The sequence below is a fragment of the Nicotiana tabacum genome, chromosome 3 (genome assembly GCF_000715075.1).
Source record: "Nicotiana tabacum cultivar K326 chromosome 3, ASM71507v2, whole genome shotgun sequence".
Lineage (NCBI taxonomy): Eukaryota > Viridiplantae > Streptophyta > Magnoliopsida > Solanales > Solanaceae > Nicotiana > Nicotiana tabacum.
Window position 1 is genome coordinate 130131361 of NC_134082.1, and position 22387 is coordinate 130153747.

The 22387-nt window shown below is 38.8% G+C and overlaps 1 protein-coding gene across 1 annotated transcript; it reads left to right on the forward strand.

Annotated features, from left to right (window-relative positions):
* The first annotated feature begins 13313 nt into the window (after positions 1 to 13313).
* LOC107777278 (succinate dehydrogenase [ubiquinone] flavoprotein subunit 1, mitochondrial) lies at positions 13314 to 21813 on the forward strand. Its single transcript, XM_016597275.2, has 16 exons — positions 13314 to 13619; positions 14072 to 14239; positions 15162 to 15249; positions 15676 to 15822; positions 15891 to 16031; positions 16289 to 16374; positions 16467 to 16559; positions 16653 to 16716; positions 16926 to 17069; positions 18931 to 19118; positions 19229 to 19403; positions 19486 to 19656; positions 19812 to 19881; positions 19981 to 20101; positions 20576 to 20613; positions 21483 to 21813. The coding sequence occupies exons 1-16, from the start codon at positions 13524 to 13526 to the stop codon at positions 21583 to 21585; spliced, it is 1893 nt and encodes a 630-aa protein (XP_016452761.1). The 5' UTR covers positions 13314 to 13523; the 3' UTR covers positions 21586 to 21813.
* Positions 21814 to 22387: the final 574 nt, after the last annotated feature.

Consider the following 22387-nt stretch of genomic DNA (forward strand, 5'->3'; position numbering starts at 1 on the left):
GCATTTAACTGGGAGGACTCCGCCTTCTCAAGCTCCTCCTATTTCTCGGTAATCTCACCGCTGAGGTCCTCCGCTAGAACCAGCACTCTTCAAGTAGTCCTCGCAGCTGAGCCACTTGGGCTTGAAGGTCACTACATTAGGCCTCTACGCCCCCCTTAACATCCCTTCGAGGATGCTACTCTTCTATTAGCCAGCACCAACTCCTCATCCCTCTTCTTCAAGGTTTCCCTTAAGACCCGCACATCTACTGCCCTCGCAAAGCCGACTTGGAGATCCCGGTATTTACCGCGGTACTCTGTATACTTCTCTTTCTGCTTCACAAAGATCTCTTTGCTCCTTTCCTCCCTCCGGTCGCTCTCAATTTCCAAATCACCATCTGCAAATCAAAGGAAAAATTCAAAAATTAGAATGTTCTAAAATATTAGGAAAGGGTCGTACAATAATACTTACCCTAAGAGCAAAGCCGACAATACTCTTCGTAGAGCATTATCATCTATCTCCTTGAGGGTCTTACCCTCGACATTGGAACAAAGAAGGTCGAGGCCAGGGACTACCTCCTCGATGTTCACCAATAAATCACGATCCATAGGGCGTGATGGTCCTCGAACCCACCTCCTACCTCACCTTGAGCTGGGTAAGTCCCTAGTCGATCATTATCAAGTGTTCAAATTGACATTGGAGCCTAACTCGTTGCCATCCTCAACAATAATTTTCCCCTATCATCAGTAGGCGAAGAGGCATCCACTGCTATTCAAGAGGTTGAAGCCTCCTCTTGTCACGATAGTGCATGGCCATCGCCAACAACCACCTCCTCGCCCCCCCCCCCCCCGAATGTAAAGGTATTTTTACAATAACTTTTACTAGCCTCGAGGTCTCAAGACTCGGGTCAACATCATTTACAAAAATTATCATTGTTTGATGTAACGTGAAACCTCTTTAAATTGTGTCAACGGTCGAAGGGATTCTACCACCCACATCCACGGACCTCTTTTTTCGAGGTTGAAGATCCCCGTCATTGGGCGAGTTTTCATTGTCCTCATCAGCAAGTGAAAATGGGGGAGGAGCGAAAGTCACGACGGCTGGAATAGGAATAGGGGCAGAAGCAACGACAATTAGAATTGGGACGAAGACAGCAGTGGCAACAGCTGAAACAGGGGCAGAGATTGAAGGCGCAGTGGCTCTCCTATTTTGGAATGAGGGTACGGGGGGCCTCAACCTCCTCGTAGCCCCTCTGATCGAGCCTAGACAAAAATTGACAAGGAATAGATCAGCCTAAAGGATAGACATAGACGAAAGAGCAACATCGTCGATAATAGGGAAGAGATTACCTACCAAAGGAAGAGACAATCTGAATTTCTAATAAAAACTCGGCCAATCACGTATCCCCGACGTATGAGGAAGGACATGTCTGACCCAATTGGCAATATGATATCACAACCCAAACCGATGGGCCGCTATGGGAGTTTGAGTCATACTTGTCAAACACCTCTAAGCATGCATCTAAGATATGAACCTGAATAACATCTGCTGAATTACAAAAATAACATACAAGAAGGAAATCTGCCTTCAAGGCATATGTACGTATACAGACAGAATACAGTGGGCGAGCCAGCAAGGCTGCTATAGACAACTATACATCCAAAACTGAAAGCCGACAAGGCCACATACAATCCAACTAGACATATTATCTACACACATCTAATAGAAACATAACTGTACAAAGACAGGACTGAGCCATGTCATACCTATATATATATATATATATATATATATATATATATATATATATATATATATACAAACGTATCGTACCAAAATCAAAGCAGCTCTGGATCAAGTGGAGCACGCCAACTCTCGCTAATCAGGGATCCTAAGAAGGGGGACCGTCATCTTGCCTACCTGCACCTGCAGGCATGAAACACAGGCCCAGTGAAATAGGGCGTCAGTACGAAAAATGTACTAAGTATGTAAGGCATGAAAATTAGTACGTAAAAGACATAGATGAAACATGGAATACAAAAACACATCTTTAAATCTGAATAACTTTATAAATTCTGAAACATTTATAATGTCATGCATATGCATATAAATGTCGTGCCATGCATAGGTATGGGTGTACATAATATCATCAAGCCACTAAAGGCATCCCATCATATCATCTCGGCCACTATGGGCAATATCATCAACATATACCAGCTGATTAGGTGGTGGTGTGTATATAATGCCATAACATTTTCCCATATCTCATATACATATGTTTACATATATATGCAGATATAACGCTATCTGGTCATGGGTCGATGCACATGTATAAATGAATGAAATGCATGAAAAATACGTAATAATCTCAATATTCCCTCCGGATAAACTTTTCCAACTGCGTATTATTCTGAGACCCACGAACAGAAGATAATAATATTTTTCATGGGGAATCAAGAATATAGACACCCCTACTATTCCTATGAATATAGTAATTTATGGAAACTGTGTGTTTGCTCATTTTTTCAGTATAATTTGGACCATGCAAAAAGAAAGAAGGGAGGGCCTTAACATACCTGTTCCTTGAATTATTTGCACGAAATGAAGCTTCTGCTTCTTTGAATTTGAACGAAATTTCTTGTTTGGATTTTATGAAACTTGGATAAAATTGCTTCTTTGAAATTTCAATCGAAATTTGACTTAAAGATTTGGACGAAATGGTTCCTGCTTCAACATCCTTTTCAAACCAAAGATAGATTTGTTGGCTTGAATCTTTTACAAAGAAATGTTGCCAAGTCTTGTGGATATTGACAGAATCAGAAAAGGCTAGTGGATTATCACCTTGGTTATTTTAAACCATAAAAGGTGTCTTCCATCCAAGACATTAAGGTGCCAACTAGGATAGTAGACTAAAGAGTCATTGTTTTTGGTAGGGAGGGCTACCACGTGGGGGTGTAAATTATTAAATTTTTATCCACTTATTAGTTAATCGGGTAATGTCTCATTACTCGGTAATTAACCAATTACCCGTATAATTTAAAAACTTTCCCAAATTACTTAAAATTCAACTTATTTTTAATATACTTTATATATTATACTACTGTGGACATATGGTACCTTGCATGGTACTAGTTCATAATTATCGGGTATTATCGCTCGACCCGTATTTTATTCCAAATTGGCCACTTTCAACGAAACTTATTTTTTTTAATCTGTGTACCCCTTTATCCTTCATAACACTTATTTACTGCTTGTTATAAATAGCATAAGTACGTTAACGTCAAGATGATCTCATCCCCGAGTCTACGTCGGTTAACTGAAAGAGAAATTTTAACGTACGAAAACGCGAGATGTAACATCCTTCCACCCTTAGAAACATTCGTCCTCGAATGTTCAACTCCGCGTGATCTATATAACTTTGGTAAGGTCGCCTCTATAACAACACCACTACCAACTTTCCCCCTAGAAGCTTAATGACCCAACGACACATAGGACCATAATTATGAATAATGACAATGGCGTCACATGACCAACGACAATAACCAACACAAGAATTTATACACACACCTTGAGGTTATGATCCACCAGGTTTTTTATGCTCAATCTTAACCTGTTGATAGTTAGGACAATGAGCAACAAATTCTGCTATATCCTTTTTCATTCCGTCCCATCTCCTGGATGGATAGAATAACAAAAATAGTGAGTTTCTCCCATAACCTGTCGACGCAGCCCTGCAACATTAGGCACACATAATCGCCCTTGATATCTGAAGACCCTATCTTTTGTAATTTCAAACGGTGTCTTCTCCTTAGGAAGAGTGGTATCCCTGTAATCGACTAGCCAGGATCTTCATACTGACATTCCTTTACTTTAGTTACTAAAGAGGGGGTTGTCGTATCCTGAAGAGTAATTCCAATGTTACCTGAGTCCAGTAACCAAACTCCAAGACTAGCTAGCTGATGAACCTCATGGGCTATTCCCCTATTATCTGGCTGTAAATACGACATGCTACCCAAAGATCTACGGCTGAGGGCGTCGGCTACTACGTTTGCCTTCCCTGGATGGTATAAAATATCAAAACCGTTGTCTCTTAGTAGCTCCAACTATCTCTTTTGACGTAGATTCAATTCCTTTTGCATGAAGATATACTGGAGTCTTTTATGATCCGTATAGATATCAACATGAATGACATACAAGTAGTGCCTCCACATCTTTAGTGCATGAATCACCGCGGCTAACTCTAAATCATGGGTCGGGTAGTTCTTCTCGTGTTTTCTTAGTTGTCTAGAAGCATAAGCCATAACCTTACCATGTTGCATCAGCATACAACCCAATCCAATGCCTGAAGTATCGCAATAGATAACATAACCATTGGTCCCTTTTAGGAGCGTTAGAACTGGTGTTGAAGTTAATATGTCCTTTAATGCCTGGAAACTCCGTTCATAAGCATCAGTCCATTGAAACTTTTCTCCTTCTAAGTCAAATTTGTTAAAGGTGCTGAAAGGGAAGAAAATTCTTCCACAAATCACCTGTAATAACCTGCCAAACTGAGGAAGCTACAGACCTCCATCGGTGTTGTGGGTCTAGGCCAAGTATTTACTGCCTCAATCATTTATGTATCCACCCGGATGCCTTCACCCGAAATGATATGCCCAAGGAAAGTTACAGAGTTCAACCAGAATTCACATTTAGAAAATTTTGCACACAACTTCCCTTCTTGTAGAACTCTGAGCACAATACGCAGATGATCAGCATGCTCATCCTCTGAACGTGAATATACCAATATATCATCGATAAATACAACTACGAATAGATCTAAGAAAGGACTGAACATACGGTTTATCAAATCCATGAATACTGTTGTAGCATTGGTCAGACCGAACGACATAACCCGAAACTCAAAGTGCCCATATCTAGTCCTAAATGTTGTCTTCGGAATATCTTCATCCTTAACCCTTACCTGATGGTACCCGTACCTCAAGTCTATCTTTGAAAAACACTTGGCACCTTGCAACTGATCAAATAAATCATCAATTCTCGGGAGCGGGTACTTATTCTTGATCGTCACCTTATTCAGCTGCCTATAATCAATACACATTTGTAATAAACCATCTTTCTTTCTCACAAACAAAACAGGTGCTCCCCACGGTGACGTACTAGGTCTGATAAAACCTTTTTCAAGTAAATCCTTTAATTGTTCTTTCAATTCTTTCAGCTCTGCGAGGGCCATTCTATAGGGATGAATAGATATTGGGTGGGTATCTGGTAGTAGGTCAATAGAAATCTCAATTTCTCGCTCTGGCGGGAGACCCGGAAGTTCATCAGGAAACTCATTAACCACTGGGATACTAAATGGTTGGTGACTCTACTTCCACATCCTGAACTCGAACTAAGTGATAAATACAGCCCTTTCTGATCATCTTTCTTGCCTTGATATAGGAAATAAATCTATCTCTCGGCGATGTCGTGTTACCTTTCCACTCCAAAACAGACTCCCCTGGAAATTGAAATCGGACTATATTTGACCTACAATCAACGTTGGCATGACAAGAAGCCAACCAATCCATACCAATTATAACATCAAATTCTACCCCATCTAACTCGATTAAGTCTGCTACGATAGGTCGACCATGAACTACTATTATACAATCCTTATATACTTACTTAGCTATCACCGAGTCCCCAACAGGTGTAGATACCTCAAAAGGTTTAACCAATTCAGGTTTTATTCCAAACTTACCAGCAACTAGCGGAGTAACGTATGATAAGGTGGAACCTGGGTCAATCAGTGCATATACATCATATGAGTAGACTGATAACATACCTATAACAACATCAAGCGATGACTCCTGGTCCTGTCGTCCTGCCAACGCATAAATGCGGTTCTAAGGGCTGATTGAGCTAGATGCTCTGCCTCTGCCTCTACTATGACTCATTGGTGCTTGGGGACCTTGCCCAGGGGGGCATACTGATAATGACGAACTAGCTACAGATCCCGATGGCTGAGCTATGCTTGCATTACCTCTCATCGTATAATCCCTCATAACGTGGCCCGGATAACCACAAGTATAACAAACACCTAATCCCATACGGCACTGTCCGGTATGTTGCTTACCACATTGAGTATATCGTGGCAAGGGTGGCCTCATCTGATTTGACTTACCCCTATACTGAGAACCTGAGGCCCTAAAATTCTAGCCAGACCCTGAATATGTAGAACAATCAAATCTCTTACCACCAAACTGAGGGGGGCGCTAGCCGATGGCTGGGATGGATACCTCGAGTATCGCTGCCTCTGACCACCTCGAAACTCACCAAAAGGACCCGAAGACCTCACTCTTTTATTCTAGGCCCTATCATGCTCACGATCGACCCTCTGTTTTTGTTTATGCTCCTCTACACCCCGAGCGTATGCCTGAATACGAGAAATATCCACATCTGGCTGAAGTGATACCGACATACAATCATTAAGCAAGTAAGGCTCTAATCCCATCACGAACCGGTGAACCCGATCATCCATCTTAGATACAATAGTGGGAGCATACCTAGCCAACGAATCAAACTGAAGACTGTACTCCCGAACACTCATGTTACCCTGCCGAAGGGTCAAGAATGTATCAACTCTGGCCCGTCTAAGCTCTGGTGGCAGATAATGACGAAGAAAAGCGTCTGTAAACTCCTACCATACTGCTGGAGGGGCATCCTCACCTCTGGACAATTCCCAAGACTCGTACAAATTAACTGCAACATCTCGGAGTCTATAGGAAGCTAGCTCAACTGACTTAGTCGTAGTGGCCTTCATTACCCGTAACATCATCTGCACTCTATCAATAAATACCTGAGTGTCCTCGTTTGGATCTACTCTAGTGAATACCGGAGGGTCTAAATTAATAAAGTCACGAACCCTCGCACTCACGGACCTATCTGCGTGACCAATACCTACTTCTTGACACAGAGCCTGTGCGGCTACTAATCGGGTCAATAATTGAATAACATCTCTCATCTCCTGACTCGGTGCATCCGCCTGAGGTGTTAAATGTACAGGGCCGGGAGCTGGAGCTGGTGCCCCTCGAAGCTCTTCTGGAAAGGGCGGGGTATGTGAAGTCTGAGATGGAACCTCACCATGAGACTCTCCCCAAGCCATGGTAACTCATGGCACTAGACTAGTAGTTTCACCGGCCACGGACTTTCCCTTCTGGGCGGCAGTACTTTTTGGAGGCATTGTTGAAAATATAGCATATTGTTAGATACATAAATTCTTGTATCGCACGATCTGAGATAAAAAGAGAGGATAACATCCTATATGTCCTGTAGCCTCCTATCTATAAGTGTTATGTACGACACACCCTTAAACAAGACTCTACTAGACACGGTCTGTAGACAACCCTAGGACAGAACTGTTCTGATATCACTTTTGTCATGACCCAAACCGATGGGCCGCGACGGGTGCCTGAGTCCTACCTGTCAAATACCCCTAAGCATGCATCTAAGATATGAACCTGAATAATATCTGTTGAATTACGAAAATAACATACAAGAAGGAAACCTGCCTTCAATGCATATGTACGTATGTAGGCAGAATACAGTGGGCGAGCCGGCAAGGCTGCTATAGACAACTGCACATCCAAAACTAAAAGCCAACAAGGCCACATACAATCCAACTAGACATACTGTCTACAGACCTCTAATAGAAACATGATTGTACAAAGACAAGACTGAGCCACGTCATACCCATATACATATATATATATATATATATATAGACACACACACATAGACAAGACTGAGCCATGTCATACCCATATACATATATATACACAAACGTATCGTACCAAAATCAAAGCAGCTCCGGATCAAGTGGAGCATGCCAACTCTCGCTAATCAGGGATCCTAAGAAGGGGGACCATCAGCTTGCCTACCTGCACTTACGGGCATGAAACGCAGGCCCCGTGAAATAGGGCATCAGTACGAAAAATGTACTGAGTATGTAAGGAATGAAAATTAGTACGTAAAAGACATAGATGAAACATGGAATACAGAAACATGTCTTTAAATCTGAATAACTTTATAAATTCTGAAACATTTATAATGTCATGCACGTGCGTATAAATGTCATGCCATGCATAGGTATGGGTGTACATAATATCATCAAGCCACTGAGGGCATCCCATCATATCATCTCGGCCACTGTGGGCAATATCATCAACATATACCAGCTGATCAGGTGGTGGTGCGTATATAACGCCATAACCTTTTCCATATCCCATATACATATATTTACATATATATGCATATATAACGCTATCTGGTCATGGGTCGATGCACATGTATAAATGAGTGAAATGTATGAAAAATACGTAATAATCTCAATATTCCTTCCGGATAAACTTTTCCAACTACGTATTATTCTGAGACCCATGAACAAAAAATAATAATATTTTTCATGGGAAATCAAGAATATAGACACCCCTACTATTCCTATGAATAGAGTAATTTATGAAAACTGTATGTTTACCCGTTTCTTCAGTATAATTTGGACCATGCCAAAAGAAAGAAGGGGAGCCTTAACATACCTGTTCCTTGAATTATTTGCACGAAATGAAGCTTCTGCTTCTTTGAATTTGAACGAATTTCTTGCTTGGATTTTATGAAACTCGGATAAAATTGCTTCTTTGAAATTTCAATCGAAATTTGGCTTAAAGATTTGGACGAAATGGTTCCTGCTTCAACATCCTTGTTTTCAAACCAAGATAGATTTGTTGGCTTGAATCTTTTACAAAGAAATGTTGCCAAGTCTTGTGGATATTGACAGAATCAGAAAAGGCTAATGGATTATCACCTTGGTTATTTTAAACCATAAAAGGTGTCTTCCATCCAAGACATTAAGTTGCCACCTAGGATAGTAGACTAAAGAGTCATTATTTTCGATAGGGAGGGCTACCACGTGGGGGTGTAAATTATTAAATTTTTATTTACTTATTAGTTAATCGGGTAATGTCCCGTTACCCGGTAATTAATCAATTACCCGCATAATTTAAAAATTATTCCAAATTACTTAAAATTCAACTTATTTTTAATATACTTTATCTATTATACTACCATGGTCATATGGTACATTGCATGGTACTAGTTCATAATTATCGGGTATTATCGCTCGACCCGTATTTTATTCCAAATTGGTCACTTTCAACGAAACTCGTTTTCTTTAATCTGTGTACCCCTTTATCCTTCATAACACTTATTTATCGCTTGTTATCAATAGCGTAAGTACGTTAATGTCAAGATGATCTCATCCCCGAGTCTACGCCGGTTAACTGAAAGCAAAATTTTAACGTACGAAAACGCGAGATGTAACATATGTGTCACCAACTGGAGAGGTTGTATGGTAGCTACAGAAAAAGAAGAGGCGATTAGCAACCCACAACAAGAAAAATGTTAAAAAGGCACAAACAATACGAGCACTTATGAGTGGGGTTCCAAGCCTCAGGAAGTTGACGACAACGGGCACTTCAGCCTCGGTCCTGACAAAGAAATAATCAAGTCAAAAGTGCCGACTAGCCTTATCGTCCTTCCTCACCACTAATAATTTCCCCCCACGGTGACGAAGATTTAGCAACGACCCTCGATAGAAATTGGGGCAAAGAGGTGAATCAGGTGGCGCACCGTAATCTCGACGTCAACCAATTTGGTAAAATTCGCTGACATCGTGACCATCTTGAAGACATAAGGGGCGAGTTATGATGGGCACACATTATAGGTGCAACACAATTCTTCTATCAATAGTGGCAAAGGGAGCGAATAACCGATTATGAACAGATATGTATAAAGGTTGCAGAATCTGGGATGATGGACCCGCACTTCATCGTCACCCGTAGGGACCAACTCCACGTGACCAGGAAGGCCGAGCCTAGCCTTAAATATGGCTAAACTCTCAATCGTCATTTTAGACCGGAACCTCTCAGTCACCACTTCCGGCGCCTTGTGGAAGTCGAGTTTGAGTCAGGGTACCGAGGTACAATCTCCTCTACAGTATGGAGGATTTCCTCCTCAATAGCAACTGCACCATCTTCCCCCTGATCAGGGAAAACGATATCTAGAGGGAGAGAATGATCTTTCATATGGATATGGGATAGGAAGTGAGACATTGATGTAGAGAAGGACAAAGAAGTAAAAAAAGTCATAGAAAGCGGTAAAGTCCTACGAAGGAGAAGAAAGATTCTGCTTATGATATAGAAAGAGTGTGGAAAAACTTCAAAATCAATGAACCATCCCAAATTTATAAGGTTTGGGGGCACCAGAATCAACATGGTTGGTCATAATTTGCATAGAGATCAAAATGGTAGAACCAATCAAGGGCCACACGAGAATCGACGCTATGCGTGGGGAAACAACGACATCGTAATATCACCATTCTCATGGACTAGATGGCTCCAACAAATTACCTAAAAAATTCAAGGAATTTGAAATACGCGGCCCACGGAGAGCCACATTGCTTGATCGCCACAACGACCACGACCCGTATAGTTTGCTCGATAAGCTTGACCACAAACGACATTATCCGCTCATCGAACTCACCCGCGAGGATGACCTCAACAAGCGGAGGGACTAACTGTATGAACAAAAAATTATCTTTGATACAAGCAAACCGCGTCAACATTAAGAGATCCTTCGTAGGCCCATATTATTAGTATGACTTCATAAAGGCATGCCCGAGGTCGAAGTAACCCCTTAAGATATGAAGGGTGAGGTCCAAGAGATAGTGAAGACCAAGGTCGAAGAGTCATCATAGATCAAGGTCGAGGTCGAGCATCTTAGATAGAGTTATAACGGCTAGTTTTAGGATCAGACACAAAAGAGAATATTCTAGTGGATATTCTCTGTACCTGTACTATTGGGTTTTTTGGGTATATGTTCCCTATATATAGAAAAAGACATAATGATCGGGGACATAAGATATTCACTTGTAAGAATACACATTGAATTTATAGAGAGAATATGGGCTTATTGCAACTATACCAAAAATACCTTTTTACTAAGATTCTTGCATAACTTTTTCACTTAACCCAAAACAACCTGAATCTCTTATGCTCTTATTTACTTAAATGTCATTCAATACTATTTATTGTCAGTTAACAATTTTTTGAATATTAATATTGGGTTATAGTGACTCTATTTTATTTAACTCTAATTGGTTGGATCCGGACTAAATTTTGAGTCAAACAAGTACATTCCAATATCTTATCATTAGGCCTTCAGTATGCTCAACTATTTATGCGGCCTCCTTTTATATTGTTTGGCTTTTGGACCTTAAATAGGGCCTCTGACCCGGGAACGAGGAGATTTTAATCTTGGAGAATGTTTTAGTATGTAGCAATTGTTTTCTTCCTCTTTCTCTGAGAATGTATATTAGTTTATTTTTCTCAATTTCTGTTCTGATCGTAAGGAAAAAAAATTGTATATAACCAAAAAAAGTAAGGAAAAAAATTATTGCGAAGAAAACTATAAGTAAAATCAGGGAAACATAGCCAACAGACAATTTGGCATGTTAAAATATATACTGGCTGTTGGTATTAACTTTCACGTCCTTTCATTTCTTGAATTTTAGCAAGTACTATCATGCTATTTTTACACATTGGATCTGCTGTACTCCCATATCATTACAATTTATGACGTGGTAGAATCAACGATTTGTAATTGAGTATCTGACTAAATATTTTGTATCCTAAACACAACAGTTTTAACTCTAGAAAGACAATATCGAACAAAATAGGATAGAAGAGTAATGCAATAAATTAAAAGCATACAAATTCTAATGATTAGTGAAGTGATTCAAAGTATAAGGTACCATGGCGAGCATTATCTATGCATGTTTGAGTACAACTCGACTTAACTCTTATTCTAGCTCAACTCTTTTCAAGAAAAGCCGCCAAGATGTGTCTTTCTCTTAATAAAGCAAGCTTCACATCAAAATTCGACTTGATTGAGTAACACCCTTAATTACCTTAAAAATAAAACTACTTCTGTCCACCAATAAACTTTAATGTATTTTTATACAATAATTGAACTTTTTCATATAATAGTTATTGACTCGATTGAGTATTTAACAAGCAGCTCATCTTGGCTAGGCACAATCTCAAGTCAAGCCTAATAAGATGCAAAAGAAAACTAGTTATCGTTAGAGTTTTGGAGATCAAATTCCATTTCTACCCATTGAGGAACAATTTGTCACTTCTCCAAAATGCCAAAAAAAAAAGGGTAAGGAGAAAAATGAAAATGGACCTATTTAATTGACTAGTTTGAATTTTATGGGTAGTCATTACGCAAATGTTGTTGGAATATTCTAGCTTTTTCCAAAATCATAAATGAAGATGTGTAATCAAAGAGGACTTTACTAATTGGTAGTTAAGCGGCGAGAACATAGGCCACGCTGCTAGCTTCTCCCATTAGTTAGTTTCCCTATGGCTTGGAAACTATCTGCGCGTCCATTCTCCTACCATTTATATTGGAGAGACCTTTCTTTCTTTTGCTAAATCATTTGAGTTTCAACTTAATAGCTCTGTTTTTTAGTTTTAACTTTGTCTATGTTTTACAAAATTTATTAAATAAATATAAATACTACGGCTCAATAAAAGAAAATGGACTGTGATAAAATTTCAAACTCACAAATACAACTAGAAAGAGGTATTTACATTCATAGCATAGTTTACAATCATTCATCATCGTCACGTCGGTACGTAGAGAAAGAATTCAATGAAGGACCGCTTTGACCTATACAAGTGAATAAAGTTTGAACTACCTTGTAGTTGTAGTCTTGTAGACAATGGATTAGTAGACATCTAATTGATATTTCCTTTTATAAAAAAATAAAATAAAACAAAGAGATTCAAATTGATAAAGTAAAATTATTGCCTTTCCCGGATGTTATGTCGTATTCTTACGAATTACGATAATTAAGTGAGCAACATATGCATTGGTGCAGGAGTAACTTCTGCAATGAATTAAGATTAAAAGGAATTTTCTTTAATAAAAAATTAACCAAAGTGAAACAAATTAGAGAAATATGTATTTTAGGCACTCCCAAAAAGAATAATCGATAATATATATTATATATTTATTTTATATACTTTTTGAGTAGCGAATGCAGGGGCAAAATTGTATTTACTTAAGGGTGATCAATTGACACAAAAATTATATTGTAATATATAATTAAAATTTAAAATTAAATAACATATATTGAATATTTTTTGTGAGAAAATTATTTTATTTTGAACACATGGCACATCTAACAAATGACTGGTGTGTCATAAAGAACGTGATAGTGGCCGTTCAGTAAAAATGGTTAAGATTAGGGGTATTTACAGCAAAGCGGGAATATAAGCGTCAGTGTTCGCCCAAGCAATCTTTCCGTCCCAGTACCCAAGAATAGCATACCATTTTTATTTCGCTTTTGCTATCGTCTTCTTCTCCATACAATCGCCAAAGATAATCAGCAGCGGCATATTTGTTTCTCAATCCTTTCTATACGTGTGGGTTCACCTGTGAGAATGTGGCGGTGTGTGTCGCGTGGCCTTCGCGCTTCCTCCAACAGATCTATCTCCGGCGGCGGCCATTTTCGCCGACTTTTCTCCTCACAGACTGCGGTTTTCCTCTCTCTTTTTTTCAACCTATTAATTTGATCAGCTAATCATAATGACCTGATTTTATCTATTTGTTGAATCTTAACGATTTTTGATTGATACATTCTGTATTGAAGTTTTGCTGTCTCATTACTCGTGACCTAGCTGTTAGTGAATCTTAAGGATTTTCGATTGATTAAATTTTGTATTAAAGTTTGATCTTTCATTAGGCTCATGACCTAGCTGTTATTAGATTTGATCTTTTCTCTTTGAAGGTCTTTGCGTTCGATCATTGTAGATTCTCCAAGCTTATGATTTTTCATTTTCTTATCCTCAAAGCTCCTTTTTGGCCTATTTTTACTAGCTTTGTTTTCTTCTATATAAGCTGAGGTTTGCGGGTTTCTTTGTAAAATAATTATTTTATTTAGTTCTGATGATTTTTTTTTCATGGATGAATATTCTGTGCTGCCCGACAGAATGTGGGAGGATCGTCGTATACGGTGGTGGATCACACATACGATGCAGTGGTGGTAGGTGCAGGCGGTGCAGGGCTTCGAGCGGCAATAGGGTTGTCTGAGCATGGATTCAATACTGCTTGCATAACCAAGCTCTTTCCTACTCGATCTCACACCGTTGCAGCTCAGGTACCTGGTTTTCTAATCCATATACAAGACATATACGGAAAGTATAGATTTTTAGGCAAAAATATGACGCTGTACAAAGAGCACCCTATCATCTGCACTAATTGGGACCCATTGCTCACTGCTGTCAGGTTACCTGTTCATTGGCGGGCTGTGCCAACTAAACAATATTCATTTATACTGAATTTACTTGGAAATGATTACAAACACGGAAAAGTTTGCTGTATTTTCTTAAAGAAGCTAAACTCATGACAATAGCAGTTTAGGTGGATTTGTGTTATAGTTTGCACAGAGCTATTAATCACTTTATGACTGGAGTATGTTAAATCAAACCGGAGAACTTTGTTTTGATTGTTTTCCACTCTTCCTTTCTCTTAGTAGTATATTACTCATTCGCTTAAAGTTTTCTTCTTCGCTTGTTATCTGTTGAGATTTGAGAACTTCATGGTGGTGCATTCTTGACTATGCCAGTTGAGGGAGATTTTTGTTGTCTGTATAAAAGGAAATCAGCTCGTTTTTGTGTCCTCCTGGCTTAAAATTTTCTGCTGTTGTATTCCCTTTTCAATCTTTATGCGGAACTTGCTTAAATTCAAATTGCCTGGTCTTCTTATGCATGAGTTATTATGCTTGCCCTTCTATTTTGTTGTTTTTTATGAAGATATTATGTTATATCCTTTTTGTTCATGTTTGCTATATGCAAGTAACTTCCCTAGGTAGAACACACTTAATCTGCATTTTGTCTCTACACTTCCTCCCCAAAAAACTGTTTCTCTTAGAGAAATCGGGGAGAAACTGGTTTTGCTGTGCTGCTAGATGAACCAACAATCCTTAAAATATTAACAGCTCTTATCGGATAGGCAATATTGCATATAATTGCTAAATTTTCCATTTCGAGACCCAATATGCTTGTGATTTTCCTTCGTAGGGCGGTATAAATGCAGCATTAGGCAATATGACAGAGGACGATTGGAGGTGGCACATGTATGATACAGTTAAAGGAAGTGATTGGTTAGGTAAGTTTGTCTTGAACTCAGATTTTCTCCATATCTGTTTGCATTAACTCAGTGCTGCATTTGTATACGTGAACCTCAAAGTGCAGAATAGAAATCTGTGCACTGCAATTGTTACAGATTTGTACACCTTACTTACACATGTTCTGCTTCAAAACAAAGCCAATTGCTTTCAAACAATGTAATTAAGGGGCCAAAGTTACATGGTTTTACCGCATCGAGTATACTATATGACTGCAATGTGTGTCGTACATTATTTAGAAACTAATCAAATTTATTTATTTCGTTATTTGTTTTTTTGGGCAAGAAGTGGTACAAGGTTGAGAGAGTGGGTTCCAATCTCCGGACCTTCGAATTTTTGCCTTAGGGTTTTCCTTGTGTGTTTGTACATTGCTTTCTCTCAATGCAAGTCTGGTGATGATTTTCCAGGTGATCAGGATGCTATCCAATACATGTGTAGAGAAGCGCCCAAAGCAGTTATAGAGCTTGAGAATTATGGTTTGCCTTTCTCTCGAACTGAAAATGGTAAAATATATCAACGTGCATTTGGTGGTCAAAGCCTAGACTTTGGAAAAGGTAAGAAGTTGAACTCTTGATCTAATGGTATTATCGAATCAATCTGACTCTTGTTTTTTCTTGGACAGGAGGACAAGCATATCGTTGTGCTTGTGCTGCCGATCGGACTGGGCATGCTCTATTGCATACTCTTTATGGGCAGGCCATGAAGCATAATACGCAGTTTTTCGTGGAATATTTTGCTTTGGATTTACTAATGAACAGTGATGGTATTTTCTTCTACTTACTATATACTTGCACTTGTGCTGGATTGTTTTCGACACTTTGCAACGAAGTAACCTAGCAGAATACATACTGAAAAATGTCCTGTATTTCTATTGATACTTTGAACATTTTCCTAATTGGATGATTGATTGGTATATATGTGGCTGAGGCTACATGTAGATTCGTAGGACTCTTGCTCATTTTTGGTTGATTCATTCTACTAATCATATCTTCTCTTTGCTTTAAAATGCATCAAAACTAGGGAGCTGCCAAGGTGTAATAGCACTAAATATGGAGGATGGTACCTTGCATCGGTTCCGTGCTGCCTCTACTATTTTGGCCACAGGGGTACTTACCTGTTAACACTGACCTCTCCTCTGCTTAGACTTCTGGAAGTAGTCATGAATTTTAAACCTCCTCATTTATAAATTTTGGATTAGGGTTATGGTCGAGCTTACTTCTCTGCAACATCTGCTCATACTTGCACCGGAGATGGTAATGCTATGGTCGCGCGTGCTGGGCTTCCTCTTGAGGTCTCTTTAATACTGACATCTTCCGTCTGTGCAATTTTCCCCTCTACTTTTGGTACCTTATTTCGAAGAAACTCTGTTGTTGTCTTCTTGCAGGATCTTGAGTTTGTGCAGTTTCATCCAACTGGTATATATGGAGCTGGTTGTCTCATTACTGAAGGTGTGTTTCTTGTTCGATGCTATTAGTAAGGACAATAATATATTGTTTTTTCAATTTTCTGTCAACTATTCTTCCGTTCGTATTACCTGATTTCGTGAATACGTATCTCTTTTTTGATGAGTGATTTTTTTAGTATAGTGCTTTCGCTATTCTGTTGGCATATTCTTGAATTTCTGTTTTTTATTACGAGTGCTTTATTCCATGCTTAGGATCTCGTGGTGAAGGTGGTATTCTGAGGAATAGTGAGGGTGAGCGATTTATGGAAAGGTATGCCCCAACAGCCAAGGATCTTGCGTCAAGAGATGTTGTTTCCAGATCTATGACAATGGAAATTCGAGAAGGGCGTGGTGTAGGTATGATATCATTGATTAAGTTCAATAAATAATTTTATGTGTTTAGCATTCCCCATGTTCTCAAGTCACTCTGATGGAGTAAATATTCTCCTGGCTTCAAATGCATTGGGTAGATATTCACCACAGCACTAATGTTTCAGGGTTATTACTATTCTTATACTGGTTTCACTCGATTGCTGTTCTAGTCTCTTGCTTTCCTTTTCATGTATCTTCATGATCTGTGACAAAGTTCATGATCTGTCTGGTTAAAGTGATTGTGTTATGACTGTCATATTGAAAGTCTGAAATGCCAGATTTTTGTTTAATTGAAAGTATATTATGCAAATCACCTCTAGCTTCTGTTTATTTTTCTTGATGTCATCATAATTGGTTTTGAGCATCAATGCATTGGATTTCCGCCTAATGCTGCATCAGTCCGTATGCACGTGTTTTAGCTCTTAATTGGAAGACCTGGCATTTGATGTCCATCAGTCAACTGGACTTCCTATTTATGCTTTACAAGTTGATTCTGATATTTCTTGTGTAGTTAATATTGCTCAGATCCCTGATATCGTATGTGGGTTTATTAATTAAAGGAAGGACATCCTCAACTAATGAGTGGAATTGTTTGTAGGGATTATCAGAGGAATGCTAAGAGGCTTTTTTTTATCTGTACAATGAAACTTATCTCACTGAATGATTGAAGTCTAGGAAACTGAATTTTGGTTTTGGAAGTGTTACATACTTTTGCTCTCATATCACCAAATGCAAACTTGAGTGTTCCTCCAAAATTAGAAACTTGTAAAATATCATCCATAGACAATGTGTTTGATGCTAGCCCACCTAAATCTAAAGCAATGTTGTTAAAGGTTCGCTTAATGCGCTTAAGCCCTGAAGCTCGGTGAAGCCCATGTTGTGCACTCGCTTGCTTAATTGGCGCTTTAATGTATGTGTATGCACCTCGACGGACGGGTTCTGTCTTTAAGGGCATAACATCATATCTATTTTCTTTCAATAGTTTTTATATGCTTTGGCCAAATGGTTATGATTTGTGTTTATGGTTACATTTTCTTGCACTGCATTTCTGTTGTTTATTTTCTTCCTTGACGCCTTTCTTCACTGAAGCCCACTCTTTAATTGCGCTTTGCCCTTAAAGCTCCAACAGACTAGAGCTTTTTTGCACTCTTTGCTTTTGAATACTCTGATCTAAAGTTAATCTTGCTATAATGTTAACTGCGCTTGAAATACAGCAACAACCTCAAAGTAATAAATAGCAAATATTTTTAACTTTTGTATTGAAATATATTAGTTCATCAGAATTTTGTGATGCACTAATCATGGACCAATTTCAGTTTCCAATTACACGTGAAGTATTCTTTTTACTTATGATTTTTTTTTATGAAGAACAGTATACATCTCAGACAGACACAATCTGGTTGTTTCATTTATTATATCAAGACAAGATATCTTTCTATTGTTGGCATTATTAGTTGTCAAAAACGTATTGTAAAAAACGTAATGTAAACACATGTTTCATTAAGCTTTTAGTGCTATGGTATCAAAGATCCACCATGATTCTGGTCGTTTATCTTTCCTTTTGAGAAACTGCCATGTGCAGTTTCAGTAAAAGATTGAACATGTTCGTGATCGAATCTTTTGATAGAGCTGCGGAAGTGCTTGTTTATGGACAAGCTGTGTATGTTAGACACCCTTTTCCTAGGATTGCGCAAGTACATTTGTGGTGCTTAGTTTCTGAGCGTAGTGCATGTGTTCAGGATTAACCCCATGCCCTGTTTCTCTCCTTTTTCCTTCCCCCTTTTAGAGCGGTCACGACTGCTGGACCTTTTTCAAAATTCTGATATTGTTGTCAAACTTTCAATAGGACCATTGAAGGATCATATCTATCTTCACCTCAATCACTTACCTCCAGAGGTCCTTAAGGAGAGACTTCCTGGTATCTCTGAAACAGCTGCAATTTTTGCCGGTGTTGATGTAACTAAGGAGCCAATTCCCGTTTTACCTACCGTGCATTATAATATGGGAGGAATTCCGACAAATTACCATGGAGAGGTATTAAAAATTAGTTAATGACTCTCTTTGAAAATCTATTTTTCAGCTTATGTTTTTTAACCTGCTCAATTTAGGTGGTGAAGCTCATTTGTTAAATGTTTGTTTGGCAGGTGGTCACTATTAAAGGAGATAATCCTGATGCCGTGGTTCCTGGACTGATGGCTGCTGGTGAAGCAGCATGTGCATCAGTTCATGGTGCCAATCGTCTTGGTGCAAATTCTCTTCTAGATATTGTTGTTTTTGGGCGGGCATGTGCTAATAGGGTTGCTGAAATCCAAAGACCAGGTTTGTAGAATTTGTTAGTCTATTTACCCTAACCTTTGGCATGCATAACATTTTTAAGATTTCTGAACATGCATTCCTGCAGGAGAGAACCAGAAGCCACTTGAGAAGGATGCAGGAGAGAGGACCATTGCATGGTTGGACAAGATTAGGAACTCAAATGGTTCACTGCCTACATCAAAGATTCGGCTGAATATGCAGAGAGTTATGCAAAACAATGCTGCTGTGTTCCGCACACAAGAAACACTAGAGGAAGGTAGGCAAGAGGTTTTCATCTTTGTTAAAATTTATTTCAGTTTTTTTTTCCATAAGAGTTGTCTGGGGAAGGATTCTGTTTCTTCTAAGTTTTTGGTGACTTTATCAGCTGAGCTGACTACTTCCTCTGCACCCTTTTCCTCTATTGCCTTACAGGTTGCCAGCTCATTGACAAAACATGGGAAAGTTTCCATGATGTTCAGTTGAAGGATAGAAGTTTAATATGGTATTATTGCTAGGAGAATATCAATTCTTATTAAGTAGTATTAAGGTGTTTCGTATCCTCTTTGCTTTTTTTGAATTTCCTCCTATTTTTAATTCGTAGGAACTCAGATCTTATAGAGACTATTGAGCTGGAAAACCTTTTGATCAATGCATGCATCACCATGCACTCAGCCGAGGCTAGAAAGGAAAGCAGAGGAGCTCACGCTCGTGAAGATTTTACGGTCAGTTTCAATTTCTCTCCTATAGCCCGTTTGGCCAAGCTGCAAAAATCAGCTTATTTTGAGAAGTGCTTTTTTTCAAAAGTACTTTTGGTGAGAAGCAGTTTGTGTTTGGCTAATTAGTTTGAAAAGCACTTCTGAACAGCAATTAGTGTTTGGCCAAGCTTTAAAAAATTGCTTCTAAGTGTATTTTTCTCAAAAGTGCTTGTCAAAAAAGTACTTTTGGAGAGAATTACTTTTTTCTGCTTCTCCAAAACTGCTTTTGCTTCTCCTCAAAAGCACTTTTTTTCCTTCCAAAAGCTTGGCCAAACAACTCAATTTTTGGCCAAAAGTGCTTTTGGCAAAAAATAAAAATAAAAAAAAACACTTTTGGCCAAAAAGAAGCTTGGCCAAACATGCTACTAGTCTCCTTGTGAACCAGTTACTTTTCCTCTAATTTTTTGTCCCTAATGGAGTGAAATTTTGATGGTTTTGCAGAAAAGAGATGATGAGAAGTGGATGAAACATACACTAGGGTAAGAAATTACCTTATTTATTGCTATCACTTACTCCTAGTCATTTAGTCTGCAATAATTGATAAAAGGTCTTGCTTGATTATCCATTAAATTGCTTTTCCATGGACCTATATATTCTTGTTTGCAGTATACACGAAAATCCGAGAGCCTCCTTTGTCCGCTGACACTAGATATGTTTTTGCCACATGATAAGTGAATCTTGATGGGAAATGTTAATGTACTTCTTGTTTGACTGGCAAGCATTGGAGTGTGTTAACAATAGCGCCAGAATGTTTCCTCTCATTAGCGAAGGACGAAGCAATAAGGATACCACCCCCTCAATTATATGTCCCTCCCGCTGCATGAGAATAAAATCTATCTTGCATGCCTTCCTCTGGGAAATAATCTAATATATGGCACCTGTTATTTTGGTTTTCTTTACTCGTATTCTCCTTGTGGATCATGATGTGCCGTGCTGTTAGGCGTTGAGTCTTGCTAGTCAGCTATTACGGTTGGATTTGGCTATAAGCTGTTCAAAATATGGACTTTTCTATTAGCCTTATGGTAACTTGGTGTAGAATCACATTTATAAACTATCATCATCAGATTGGTAGTACTAGCCCACCCCAGGGGGTTTCGATTGGATTGTTTTACCTACTATTTGCCAGTACTTTGCTTTTCAATTTTTGCTTTCCTGGTTGGTCCTATTGGTGTTCGTTTTAATGGTTGCTTTTTGAAGTTTGTAACTAGCATCTTCCTGAATGTAGTAGCAGCCTATATTTCCACAATTTTCTATTTGAAAGTGTGACTTGATTGTTCTTCAGTGCTATTCTCATTGTTAGATGCATTCTCCTTTATTTAGCTTGTTAACAAAGTTTATTTATCTGCAGATATTGGGAGAACGAGAAGGTCCGGCTAGAGTACAGACCAGTTCATATGAACACTCTAGATGACGAGGTCGAGACATTCCCACCCAAGGCACGTGTCTATTGATATATTTATTTGTAGGGGATTTGGATGGCATAGAAGTTGATAATAAGGATTATGCAAGGTTGCAATAAATCACCCAAATTGTGAAATTTTGGTAATAATTGTTGATTTTATTGTGCAATCTAAAGCAGCCTGAAGTGTGCATAAATATTTAGAAGCACAACACTGCTTCTGTCTTGTCACTTCCTGATCTTGTAGAAGCTGGTATTATTATTTGTTTATGCTCCTGCATATTCTACTTGTCGTAATTTGACATGATTGACGATGTTGATGACTCAACTTACCGCGATGCGTTTATAAACTCAGTTAAAGCGATTTGTGGCTTATATGTTCTAATGAGCAAGGAATGCTGGAACTTTTCAAAAGCTTTCAATTTTTCAGATTTGGATCGGCGTTTCTAATAAATGTGTCTTAGTGAGTGGTGTGTAAAGGATGGTTGGCGGATCTCTAGTTTTTCTTTTATCTGTGAGTTCTCACTTTTAAGGGTTGTTGAATACGAAAAATAAATGGTTGTTAAGTATGAATAAGTGGGTCTTAAATCGCGGAGTGATAGGAGGCAGCACATGCTTATGAAAGCAGTTGACCTGCCCTTCAAATTTCTGCATGTGTTTCGGATTTTGGTGTGTCGTGATGCATAAAGAATTAAAGGATTCTTTAATTTTGCTCTCTGTGTTGATGTTTCCCAAAATTTTAGTACCAGATGACATTTGGCTGTCGCATACTATCGTGCTTTCACCTTGATTCCAAATTTTCTCATTGATCTGAGGTAGACCAAGTGGGGTTATGCTCCGGGTCGTTTGGTACG

Excerpts from the sequence above, each read along its gene's own strand:
- LOC107777278 (XM_016597275.2), top strand. The coding sequence starts at position 13,524 with ATGTGGCGGTGTGTGTCGCGTGGCCTTCGCGCTTCCTCCAACAGATCT. Across the intron at positions 13,620-14,071 it reads TTTTCTCCTCACAGACTGCG|AATGTGGGAGGATCGTCGTA; the intron begins GTTTTCCTCTCT and ends GCTGCCCGACAG. Across the intron at positions 15,823-15,890 it reads AAGCCTAGACTTTGGAAAAG|GAGGACAAGCATATCGTTGT; the intron begins GTAAGAAGTTGA and ends TTTCTTGGACAG.